Consider the following 13,398-nt stretch of genomic DNA (forward strand, 5'->3'; position numbering starts at 1 on the left):
ACTTAGGAGGCTGACTTCCAAATTCCACACCTGCCTGCATAAGAAAGACCTTATCTCAAATGAACAAGGTTAGGGAAATATACTTAGATTAACTCATATTTTGAGGCATGTAAACAAGTATGATGACTGTGTATTTTAACTTTTTCTAGTGTAATGTATTTTTCTAGATTACCGTTCTTAGACTGATATTAAATATTCCATAATGACAAAAGCTACTTTTCTACTATTTCTGTTTTCAATGATTTTTCTCTGAAAACTTTTGCCCCTTCTCTTTATTCCAGTTCTTGAAAGCTATACACTAAACTGGAGGAAAGAGTCATGTCATAGCATGCTCCCAGGGGTACACTCACGCTTCCTTCCCAAGGGGAGGGGAGGGGAGAAGTGACCAACAGTACCTTCACGGAAGGAGCCACAGTCTTAACAGGATTGCACAAAACCAAGGCACCCCTGTTTCCTTCTCAGGTCACATAGAGTATCGCCCTCTAGTGGTCCAAATAAAACAAAGATTCCCCCCCCCCCCATCTCCCCTAGTAATACATGGAAATTAAACAGCATTGTTGCTTTAGTCTTACTAGTGCAGCTTGTAGAGAAACTTTTATTTTGTTTTTAGCAGTTTTCGTATTTTAACAAGGTGACATATTGACTTAGAGAAAATATTATTCAGTGTTCAGTATATAAACATATAACCTTCCCTGCAAATTGTTTTAAATAGTTTTAAAGGTTATTCTCTATTTTTGGAAGGTATTTGCCTTTGAAATTAACATTGATGATAGTACTTGGGTTGATTGATTGTATAAAGGAACATTGATGTTTTTAAGGTCTCTGACATGTTTGTAATTCGGGCTCCCCAGGTTATTTGTTATCGAAGCGTGAAGGCCAAGCAGGGTCCCCTGAGAAACCACTGTCAGATCTAGGTCGTCTTTCCTACATGGCTTACTGGAAAAGTGTAATATTGGAGTGCCTTTATCACCAAAACGATAAACAAATAAGCATTAAGAAGCTAAGCAAGTTGACTGGGGTCTGTCCTCAAGACATTACTTCCACACTCCACCACCTGCGAATGCTGGACTTCCGCAGTGACCAGTGAGTGTCTGTCACACCTCTTTGTATACCTTGGAAATGGGATTAGGTTGACAAAGGAGCTGCTAGTTAAGGAAAAGGTGATGATGTAAGTTTGGGATCAGACAGTCGAATACTGATGTAATTCACTTCAATAGTACATGTGCTGCTGAATCACCACTTTGTGTGGTGATTGGGTCTGATGAACACACAGACTTTTTCTAGTCTGTAAAGTTGGCACCTAAGCCACTGAATTGTTTATCTTCTAGTATTGGGAGCTTCCTCTCCCCCAATATGAAATAACAGCTCTAAAAATAATGTCATTAAGTAAAATATGTTCATTTTACTTCATTAACTGCCCATGTAAATGCCACTAAGTGAAATATTTATTAAAGGGAAGGACAGAATTTACTTTTGCTTAAAATGGTCAGGTCACAAGGGAAAAAATATTTGAGCTGAATAAATGGAAACTAGGAAAAGGTGTCAGATGAGCAAGGGAAAGTATGGTGAGGTCTGAGTTAGTGAGCAAGCCAGTGTGAGTCAGCCTGTAGTGTGGAGTGTGCCCCACTTACCTTTCTTACCTAACTCACAGGCTGACACAGTTACAGGTTTCATCTTTTCTTTCTTTCTTTTTTTTTGTTTTTGTTTTTTTGAGACAGAATTTTTCTGTAACAGCCCTGGATGTCCTGGAACACACTATGTAGACCAGACTGGCCTCAAACTCACAGAGATCCACCTGCCTCCCAAGTGCTGGGATTAAAGGCATGTACCACTACTGCTCGGCGATGTTTTATCTTTCCAACAGACTTGTTTTGTTTTGTTTTTCGAGACAGGGTTTCTTTGTGTAACTTTGGAGCCTGTCCTGGAGCTTGCTCTGTAGACCAGGCTGGCCTCGAACTCACAGAGATCTGCCTGCCTCTGTCTCCCGAGTGCTGGAATTAAAGGCGTGTACCACCACCACCTGGCTCCAACAGCTATTTTTGAAGCTGTCATCTCTAGGGTCTTTGAGTTGTGTCTCACTGTTCATTATCTTACCATGTTACATTGTTGATTGCTATAAACTTTTCTCTGGTTGTAGATTTGTGATTATCCGCCGGGAAAAACTTATCCAGGATCATATGGCAAAGCTTCAGCTAAATCTTCGACCTGTAGATGTAGATCCAGAATGCTTACGCTGGACTCCAGTCATAGTCTCCAACTCTGTTGTCTCAGAGGAAGAGGAGGAGGAGGCTGATGAAGGAGACAAAGAAGAACCCCAAGACCAAGAAAGAGAATTAGAGACCACTGTAAGGGTATGATCTGGTTTGTTATGGCTTTTATGAATATTTGTAGTATATATTATGATGCCTTTCCAACAAATGTCCTTACTAGAGGACTGAGGAGATAGATGCATAGTTGTTAGGGGACCTGGTTTGACCCCTGGAACCCACCTTGAGAACCTGGGCACAGTGGTGCACACTTGTAATCCAGTGCTGGGGAGGTGGAGATGGGGGAACCCCTCACACGAACTGGCCAGCCTTGGCAGGTCTCAAGTCTCAGAGAGACCCTGTCTCATCAAATAAGGTAGAAGGGCTGAAGAGGTGGCTCAGTAATTTAGAGCACTTGCTGCTTTTGCAGAGGACCCAGGTTCAATTCCTATGATATGCCTGGCAGCTCACAGCCATCTGTAATTCCAGTATAGGGGCGCCAACACCCTCTTCTGGCCTCCTCAGACACTGCAAGCATGTGGTGCACAAGCATACACTCATACACATAAAAATAAATCTTTTTTTTAAAAAAATAAGAAGATGGCATTCCTTAGGGAGGCTATCCAAAGTTGTCCTCTCCTCTCCATATGCACATCCACAGTGAGTGTGAACTTGTACATACATACACACATGCAAACATGGACACAAATAGTCACACCAGCATTTTAGTGTTTTATTTTCATAGTAGACATTTCTGGAATATTTGCTCTTATTTACATTTTTTTAATAAGGCTTAGACCATTAGAAAACTATTAGGTTTCTGGCAATGTGTTAATTATGACTAATATTTACCCGAGTACCAGTAAGAGCCACATTTTAAGCTATATAATAACTGAAGAATCTGAATTGAGTCTGAATATGACAGCTGTTAAAATGAAATAAAAACACATTTTCCTTAAAGGAGAACATTAAGGGATATTATAAGCATGCCCGTGTTTTCAGTAGAATACTAGAGTCTCACTGACTGTGTAGATGGCTTCAGAACATTAGTGATGGACTGTATGTGGTGTGTGGTTGCAGTCCTCTTCTTCAGGTGACACGTGACTTGTTTGGGTTCTCCTTTAGCACTCTGTTTTTTAAGTAGTGCTTTTATCCTTTATGTCCCCTTTGATGAGAGAGAGAGAGAGAGAGAGAGAGAGAGAGAGAGAGAGAGAGAGAGAGAGAGAGATTGAGATTTCATCTACTTTATTGCATTTTAATTTAAATTAAATATTCCAGAAAAAAATGTAAAAATTCCATATTTTTCAAATGTCTAATTCTTGCCTATGTTCTTATAGCCCAGTAGTCATGCATGACCCCTGAGGTGTTGAAAGACCATTTCACAGGAGTCACCTAAGACCGTCAGAAAACACAGATCTTCACAGTGATATTTATAACAGTAGCAAAATGACAGTTGTGGAGTAGCAATGAAAATAGCTTTTGTGGTTGGGGGTCGCCACAGCATGAGGAGTTGTATTAGAGGGTCACAGCGTCAGGAAGGGTGGGAACCACTGTGCTACGCTGTTCTTCCTTGTGCATCAGTTTTCATTTCTAGAAAATGTTTAATTTCATCTTCTATCCATAGACCACAAACACCGACTTTGATATCAAAGGTGATATTTCATAGTGGTTATGAGCACAAGACCTAGAGTCAGATATTTTGAATTTGTGCCTCAGTTACTTCATTTACAGAATAGTATCATAATACTTCATTGTTTATTGTGAGAATTAAACTAATCACACATAGAAATACATTTTAAAAAGTGCCCATCAAGGAGAAAACATTCATGGCAACTATTCAATATTTAATAATTTTCTTCCTAAAGTTCTGTTTCCTTATCTCAACCAAACAGACTGAAAAATTAACCAACGTTGGTTTTGTTTGTTTTGTTTTGTTTTCCTTAATTAGGTGGGGAAGTCTGTGTCTCGGGATAACAAAGATCAAGATTCTTCCTCTTTAATAGAAAGTGAAAAGAAACCAGAAGTTAAGGAACTGGCCAGTTCTTCACGTTTGAGCAAACAGGCCCTTCCCCGGGACAGTCTTCCTGCCAATAGCCAACCCCTTCGGAGGGGCCGCTGTGGGAGGAAGAACAGAAAGACCCAGGAACGTTTTGGTGATAAAGATTCCAAAGTGCTTGTGGATGAGACGTTATCAACTCCTCAGGAACAATATGGAGAATGTGAGGAAAAATCAGAACCCTCTCAAGAGCAATACCCTGAAATTGAAGAACAGTCAGCAGTGTCTCAAGTGCAGCCAGACGGGAAAGCTGACATGGCCAAGGGGAGACTGAGTGAGAGTGTTGAGCTGTGGCGAGGACAGCTGAAGAAAAGCCCTGAGACCCTCAAGTGCAGAGTGCCAGAAGGAAGTGACAGGCTGCCATGCTGCTACAGTGACGGGGACAGGGCTATCTTCAGAGGCTTCAGTGAGAGTAGTGAGGAGGAGGAAGAGCCGGAGAGTCCCCGCTCAAACTCGCCACCAATTCTCACAAAGCCCACACTGAAAAGAAAGGTAACTCATCTCTGTGTCTTGTCTGTCCTCTTGTAGCTGTGACGAGTCTTGTAGGTCTGCTCTGTCCTGTAGTTCTGAAATGGAGCATACTCAGGTTCATGTGTGTTAGTTTATAAGCTTGAAACTTGAGACTCTGGAAACCAAATAACTGAAGTCATGGAAAGTCAAGTTCCTGGTAGGAGGACACTGGCTACTCTTTGCCAGACATATCCCAGGCTGTGGTGTGCACCTCCACATTGCCCAAGCCAGTCAGAATGCAGGCTGCTACATTCTAGCCATGAGAGTCAGCTCTCACCCAAAGCCAGGAAATCATTCTTTTCTGTAGCAATGCTCTTTCAAGGAAAACCTTTAGGGACGGTGTTTTTTAGATTTACACCATTATTGCAAAGACAATACACAGAGTTCTCATATGCCCCAAATCCAGTCCCTCTGCCATGCACATTTGTCAGAGTTCGTGATCTACAACATGTCTATTAGTTAGTAGAGACCGTATTTTTTTTCAGATTTCTAGTTTGTCTAAATGGCCTTTTTCTGGTTAGGATCCTGTCCAGCATTCCATGTCACAGTTAGTGTTCTCTCCAGGTTCTTCTGGGTTGTGAGTTTCTCAGACTTTGCTTGTTTGATACGGCTTTGAAGGTTGAGGTCAAGTATTTTATACATTTTCCCTCATTAGTTAGAATGAGGTAATGTATTGAGAGGAAGGTAAAGAAGCACTATTCTCATCACAGTATATGACAGGTGTTTTACAATATAGTATGTGCAGTGAATCCGTTAAAATATCAGACATTTTGTTGATGTCAACCCTATTGGGTTTCTCTGCTGTTGTTATTTTTTTCCCTCCTTTTCATACTATAGTGGAGACATTGTATGCAAATCCTACTTAAGATGTGTGTGGCTACTTATTCTAAGAGCAGAGTGTCTGCGTAGATTAGAGGTGTGTCTTTTCTGCTGTCTTTATCAGTAAGGACCTGATACTCCAGTTTATAACACTGTTTCTAACTTACGTCTTAGCTCCTCCCACCAGCACTGGCCATTTGGAGGTTCCTTAGTTTTGTGCATACTCCTAGTATCATTGTCATGGGGGTTTGCTTTGTTTGAAACCCTTCCTGACACTACAAGATAGTCCAAATTTATCTTGGATATTCCTTGCCTCAGCTGTAGAATGAGCTCTTCTCTAAGGAGCAGAGCCATTTTTAATGTAACTTGAAAATTCTCAGTAGATTTTGAAGTAGAGAAAAACTAAACTGATTATCTCTACTGTTGATTGCATGATTATAAAGAATATATCTTTGCCATATTATATATCTTTGGCTTATTTTTACTATTTATGTCTTAAAACAAATATGCTATTTTCTTGTGTGGAAAACATAAATATTGTAACAGCCAGTGAAATTGTATGCAGATTACTTAGACATTCTCAAAATTCACTTAAAGGAGACCCAATAGGTTGTTTTACAACAATGCTTAGATGTATGAACCTGAGTAAGCACTAGCTTTTCTAGTCTCTGTGGAATGAGGATTTGATTCAGTCATCCCTGGATTATTGTCTATTACTTGGTAACATCACTGAGTAATGTCAGCTATTAGATCAGCCCAGTATAAAGATGTACCATGTTCCATACAGTGCCTTTGTTTTTTTTGACACCAGTGAACACATTTCTGCTCTGCATTTCTGTGCCCCACTTGAACTGGTTTCCTCACAGGGCATGCAGATTTATTGATCTGCTGACTGCATGGGGCATTTGAGATGCAGTGTTTCTCTTCCTTTTGCTCCTGAACAAAAGTTAAGGGAGTCGCATCTGAGATACTTCAGTGTTGAAGCAGATGACTCCTTAGAGTGTGCAATGTAACCAAACTAGTAACAGTGCACTAACAATGTCTACTCTTTGGACACACTTGTTTTTTATATCATAAAGTTGTATTTAACATCTGAAGTCTCTTTGTGAGTGTGTGTGTGGATGTGAGTGTGGGCTTGTGCCATAGCAGGTGTGGAGAGGTCAGAGGACAACCCGAGGATGTAGTTCCCCCTTTACCATGGGATCTGAGGATTGAACCCAGGTCGTCAGGTTGCCCAGTTTGCCAGCAAGCACTTTTGCCTCCGGAGCCATCTTACTGACCCACATCTTTGTATCCTTAATACTTCATTATATCTTTAGGAAAATACCTTTCGGCACACTTCATCTTCGTTTTCAATATGTTATAGCAGAACAAAGTGTTTAGTACTGTAAGTAAAATACTTGCTTTCTTTACTAAATAGAAACCAATTCTTCACCGAAGAAGAAGAGTCCGCAAGCGGAAACACCACAATAGCAGTGTAGTCACAGAAACTATTTCTGAGACCACTGAGGTTTTAGATGAACCATTTGAAGACTCTGACTCTGAGAGACCAATGCCGAGACTGGAGCCTACGTTTGAGATTGATGAAGAAGAGGAGGATGAGGACGAGAACGAGCTCTTCCCCAGAGGGTACTTCCATCGCTTGTCCTCACAGGACGTCCTTAGGTGTCAGTCCTCTAAGAGGCCATCTAAAGATGAGGAGGAAGAAGAGGAGTCAGATGATGTGGACGGTAGGTTTATAGAGCTCACTTACAGGGGTCTCCCGAGTCTTTCAGTAGACAGCAGGACGGCTACAGCCCTGACAAAGGGTGGGAAATGAAGATGACTCACTCGGCAGGAAGTGGGAAGGGCAGGGACCCCTGCGGGTTGCATGGGATAGATCCATATCCATTTCTGCATTTGTTTCTTTAATCTGGACCTGTTCTTGGCTCTGCAGGAAATCCTACGGTCGGAAGTTCTTTTTGCCCGATATTGTCTAGGATTTTATCTGACTCTTCAGTTAAAGATGGTTACTAGGCTGTGTGGTCTGTGTTGTTAGTCTGTTTTGCTCATTCTGCATGCTGAGTGCTTAAGACAGGTGCTGAGTCACCTCTGCTAAAGAATGAATGCTAAGGAGGTGCTCTGAACATGAGTGGGAACTTCTGTCCTCTGTTCAGGAACCTTCTGAATCCAGCCTCTGGTGTGTCTTACTCAGTAGTCTGTTTCTTTCTGTTGTTTTGTTATTTAAGACACTTGCTGTACAGAGGTCTGGCCTGCCTCAGCCTGTTCAGTGTGGGGTCACAGGTGCACAACCCAGCAACCAGCTGTGCATCTCTCCTAAGTGGCAACAACAACAGAACAGGCTAAGTTACCTGCTGTAGCTCAGCTTCCAGTCATTTACTGTTAAAAGACTTGACTTCACATTCAGATAGACAGCAGCTGAGGCTCACGTGATGCGAGGCAGGAAGAAACTGGACTTTGGCATCCTAACCTAGTTTTATGAAGGGTTGTGTTGCCTACACTGCGTTGTTACCTGCTGTGAATGGCCTCCATCTGAGCTTTTTATTTTCACAGGTGAATTTGAAGAAATCTAGGTGCTCAACGTTGCTTTTAATTTATCTTTTGCTTTAGTTAGTGGAACTTTTTATTTTATTTTCTTGAAATCTTGACTTGAAACCTAGTAGATAGAACTTGGGATTTTTCGGACAGATGTAGCTTGGTGGTGATGGGTCCTGAATTCAGTCCCTAGAACCAAAAACACGCCAAACAAAAAAAGTCCTTTGTGGTGTGTGGTATGTATGTATGCATGAATGTATATGTGTATGCATGTGCATATGTGTGTATGTGTACGCGTGTATATGTGTGTATGTTCATGTGTGTATGTATACTTGTGTGAGTGTATGTATATATGGTATGTGTATGTGTGTATACATGTGCGTGCATGTGAGTGTGCATGTGGCAGGAGAAGATGAAAGAGGAGTGTGTGTGTGTGACACTGTCTAGATAAGAAGACCATGCTGGCTCAAATTTGTGACCCACTTGCCTTAGCCTCCTAAGTGTGGAAATCCACACCATACCCAGCACATTTTTCTTATTTTAAGGCTTATGATATGATATGTGCTTTTAATGTAGTCATCATTAAAGTCTTTGCTTGTTATAATCATAATCCAGAGTTTTACTCTTACATATTGATGTATATCTAGGAGACTCACCTTTTTTTTGTCTTGTTTTGGTGTGGACTGGCACCTGACGCTCTGTCTTGATCACTGTGTGTCACAGTAATAGCGTCCCACATGTAAGCTCCTGTGACCTTGACAGTTTTCTCTCATACAGCTATTGCCTTTGTTGACTTCCCAGTTATACCACAAACACACCTTTGACTCTCCCTCAACGCTGATGTCTTTAAAAATTAGTAGTAATTGAGAATGTATTTAATGCCACTGGACTCCACTTTAAAAGGATTAAAGTTCTATCTTACATATATTTTGCCACAATTTGGAAAAAGTAACGCCAATGCTGAATTTATTCCCTCTAAATATTATTGGCACTTTGACTTTTTCTTACTTGTTTAGCACTACATGTTCCCATATAAACACATCGACTAACAATTGTTTACAGGGGATGGCTCAGTTGTGCTCTACAGGAATTGACTTATGATCCCACTTCAAGTAATGAATTTGTAGAAACTAAACAAAACAAAACAACAAAGAGGTAACAGAAAAGCAAACAGAAGAAGCTGATTTTTCCCTTAGAGTTGACACTCCTGCTGTTAGTTATGTGTATCTTCATAGAGTTTGGCCTCAAACTGCTGTTAACTTGTAGGTGGTAGAATCATGTTGCCCATAATTGTTTTGCCAGTTCATTGTGCAGCTTTATGGATCATGAATTAGCTTTATTCCTTCAATTCTTCTCTTGTACATGTTGGTCTCAGAGAAATACTTGTCTTGTAACCTGTCTTTACTCTCTTATCTTTCCTATACAGACACTCCTATCCTGAAGCCAGTCTCTCTCTTGCGGAAATGTGACGTGAACAGTGCTTCTTCACTTGAGCCAGATACCTCTACACCCATGAAAAAGAAAAAGGGATGGCCCAAAGGCAAGAGCCGAAAACCTGTCCACTGGAAGAAAAGACCTGGACGAAAACCAGGATTTAAATTGAATCAGGAAATCATAGCAGTTTCTACGCAAGAGTGCATAATTGAGCCCATAGTTCCCATTAAACCGGGACGTAAACCTAGAACTCAAGAAAATGAAGAAACGGTTGAGGTAAAGGAGGACTTGCCCTTGTTGGAAGAAAGGAAGGAGGAGATGCATACAGAAGCTGACGAGGAGGCTGAGGAGGAAGAGGATACGACTAGCAGCGACGTTAGAGCCATGTCCCCATTGGACAGCAGCAACAGCCCCGAGGCCGAACCCAAAGAACCCGAGGCCGATGAGGAAGATGAGAAGCCCTTGGAAGAGCAGAGGCAATCGGAGGAGGAGCCTCAGGAGTTGGAAGAACAGGAGCAAGAGGAAGACGATGAAGTGACTGCAGAGGCGAACGAGAATGAAGACCACGATGCTGATGATGAGGATGATGGCCATCTAGACTCTCTAAAGACAAAAGAGCCAGAGGAGCAGCCAGCCAGGGAGGAGCACAAGGAGGAGCCTGGCATTCAGGAGTCTTTTTTAGATGCAAACATGCAGGACAGTAGGGGGAATATAAAGGAGAAGGATGAAACTGAACCGGATTCTGAAGAGGAACAGCCTTCCCATGAGGCATCTGTGGTATCAGAGACCATGCCAGGGTCTGAGGAGGACCACGAGGAAGACTCAAACACTAAAGAAGAATTAATTGAGCTAAAAGAGGAGGAAGAGATCCCACACAGTGAACTGGACCTGGAGACTGTGCAGGCAGTGCAGTCCTTGACTCAAGAAGAAAGCAGTGAGCATGAAGGAGCCTACCAGGACTGTGAGGAGACTCTCGCAGCCTGCCAGACTCTGCAGAGTTACACTCACACTGACGAGGACCCTCAGATGTCGATGGTCGAAGACTGCCACGTTTCCGAGCATAATAGCCCAATATCCTCCATTCCGTCTCATCCTAGTCAGTCAGTTCGGTCAGTCAGCAGCCCCAGCGTGCCTGCCCTGGAGAGTGGCTACACACAGATCAGCCCAGAGCAAGGCTCGCTGTCCGCACCCTCTATGCAGAACATGGAGACCAGCCCCATGATGGATGTGCCTTCCGTATCAGACCACTCTCAGCAGGTGGTGGACAGTGGCTTCAGTGACCTGGGCAGCATCGAGAGCACCACAGAGAACTATGAGAACCCAAGCAGTTACGATTCCACCATGGGCAGCAGCATCTGTGGGAATAACTCCTCTCAGAGCAGCTGCTCCTATGGTGGGTTGTCATCTTCAAGCGGCCTCACCCAGAACAGTTGTGTTGTTACTCAGCAGATGGCAAACATGGGCAACAGCTGTAGCCTGCTGCAGCAAAACAGTGTCCAGCCTGCTACCAACTGCAATATCAAGTCACCTCAGACTTGTGTGGTGGAAAGGCCTCCCAGTAACCAGCAGCCACCACCACCGCCACCGCCGCCGCCGCCACCACAGCAGCAGCAGCAGCAACAACAACAACCAGCACCACAGCCTCCCCCACCACAGCCGCAGCCGCAGCAGCAGCCCCCACCACCACAGCAGCAGCCCCAGCCCCCGCCCCCACCCCAGCAACAGCCTCCTCTGTCACAGTGCAGTATGAACAACAGCTTCACTGCAGCTCCAATGATTATGGAGATACCAGAGTCTGGAAGCACTGGGAACATCAGTATCTACGAGAGGATTCCAGGGGATTTTGGTGCTGGCAGCTACTCTCAACCATCAGCCACCTTCAGTCTAGCCAAGTTGCAGCAGCTGACTAACACCATTATGGACCCTCATGCCATGCCTTACAGTCACTCTCCGGCTGTGACTTCCTATGCAACCAGTGTTTCTCTGTCTAATACTGGACTGGCTCAGTTAGCTCCATCTCATCCCTTAGCTGGGACCCCTCAAGCACAAGCCACTATGACTCCACCCCCAAACTTGGCATCTACTACTATGAACCTCACATCGCCTCTGCTACAGTGCAACATGTCTGCCACTAACATTGGCATTCCTCACACTCAGAGGTTGCAAGGGCAGATGCCAGTCAAGGGGCACATTTCTATCCGCTCCAAGTCTGCACCTTTACCCTCTGCAACTGCACACCAACAACAGCTATATGGCCGCAGCCCGCCAGCAGTTGCCATGCAGGCTGGCCCTCGTGCATTGGCTGTTCAGCGTGGCATGAATATGGGGGTTAATTTAATGCCCACTCCAGCCTATAATGTCAATTCCATGAATATGAACACCTTGAATGCCATGAACAGCTATCGAATGACACAGCCCATGATGAACAGCAGTTACCATAGTAACCCTGCCTACATGAACCAGACAGCACAGTATCCTATGCAGATGCAGATGGGAATGATGGGGAGCCAGGCCTATACCCAGCAGCCTATGCAGCCAAACCCTCATGGAAACATGATGTACACTGGCCCCTCCCATCATAGCTACATGAATGCTGCTGGTGTGCCCAAGCAGTCACTTAATGGACCTTACATGAGAAGATGAGCGAGATGGACTTGCAGTTAAAAGCTTAAGTATATATAAATAAAGGAACTTTTTATACTGACAAACCAGAGAAAAAATGGACCTTTTTTCCAGTTAAAATATTACTGTAGAGTTAGAGGAATTTTTCTTTGGTTTATTATTATTATTACTGTTTTGTTTTTAGAAAACCTGATCTCTTTTTAGGGGTTCAATGTTGTTTTAGGTTTTTGTTTTCTTCACAGTCTTGAACATTTTACAGTAGAACTCATCTAAAAATGGATTTGGGTAGGGGAAACATGCACAAAATCTTTTCATAATTAAAAGGAGCCTTACTTTGTTTATATACCACATGGACAGAATTTATGTAAGCGTGAGTTTATTTTATTTACAGTGTGTGTCCCCTCACTGTCTGCAGCCCCTGATGTTGTCGTTTTTAAATGTTATAGATACATCTCAAGGGTCACCCAGGCCCTTTTCCTCAACCCACCCTTTCATTTCCCACTTCATTCCAGCAGGAGGCACTTACTTAGGGGAGACTGGGGTGGGGACAGGGAGAACAGCCCAAGCTCCTTAAACTTAATGTTATTGTTATTATTATTACTAATAAAGTGAGGCAGGCAGTGCTTCTCCTTGTAAAATTCCCTCCCCTCCCTATACAAACACACACCTCTGGAAACCTTTCCCCGAGAGTGTTTCTAGGTAGACTTCATTGGAATACCTGTTTTTCTTGAATCAAGTGTAATATAATTCTTTTTTTTTTTTTTTTAATATTCCCACTCAGCACTCAGAGACACAAAAATACTGTAAGTCTCACTTAACAGCAGAATCTCAGAGGAAAGCTGTTTGCAATCCTACTCCAGCCTTTGGAGGATACAATGGTCAGTTACCAATCAAAAAGAGGGCATGAGCCTCTTGGTTTTTACCACCTGGTGAATCAGCCATAACATGCACACTCCAGCACCTCTTGTGTTTAGTATGTACTTGGAAATGTGGACTAAGGGTCTTGTGCTTGCGCCTTTGACTCTGGTAACCCTCAGAGCAAGCCCCTGTGATTTGCCTATCACATTTTATCCATACAGTTTCCAGGAATGACTGTAGTATCAGTGATTTAGGAAAATACCTGGTGCAGATTGAGTCCAAAGGGAGATGATGGTGTGACTTTTATAGCTGCAGAAA

At 43.0% G+C, this 13,398-nt stretch overlaps 1 protein-coding gene across 3 annotated transcripts in view; it reads left to right on the plus strand.

Moving 5' to 3' along the window:
* Window positions 1-12,570, plus strand: part of Kat6a (lysine acetyltransferase 6A) — a 72,889-nt gene extending 60,319 nt beyond the window's left edge. For 2 of the 3 annotated variants that reach the window (XM_059244890.1, XM_059244891.1), the window contains 5 exons: window positions 852-1,083; window positions 2,138-2,351; window positions 4,195-4,794; window positions 7,052-7,361; window positions 9,593-12,570. In XM_059244890.1, the coding sequence (XP_059100873.1) occupies window positions 852-1,083; window positions 2,138-2,351; window positions 4,195-4,794; window positions 7,052-7,361; window positions 9,593-12,243 (4,007 nt within the window). In that variant the 3' untranslated portion in view covers window positions 12,244-12,570. The remainder of the gene's footprint in view (window positions 1-851; window positions 1,084-2,137; window positions 2,352-4,194; window positions 4,795-7,051; window positions 7,362-9,592) is intronic. The other variant, XM_059244892.1, reaches the window with a different exon arrangement.
* Window positions 12,571-13,398: the final 828 nt, after the last annotated feature.

The sequence above is a fragment of the Peromyscus eremicus genome, chromosome 17 (genome assembly GCF_949786415.1).
Source record: "Peromyscus eremicus chromosome 17, PerEre_H2_v1, whole genome shotgun sequence".
NCBI classification, from domain to species: domain Eukaryota; kingdom Metazoa; phylum Chordata; class Mammalia; order Rodentia; family Cricetidae; genus Peromyscus; species Peromyscus eremicus.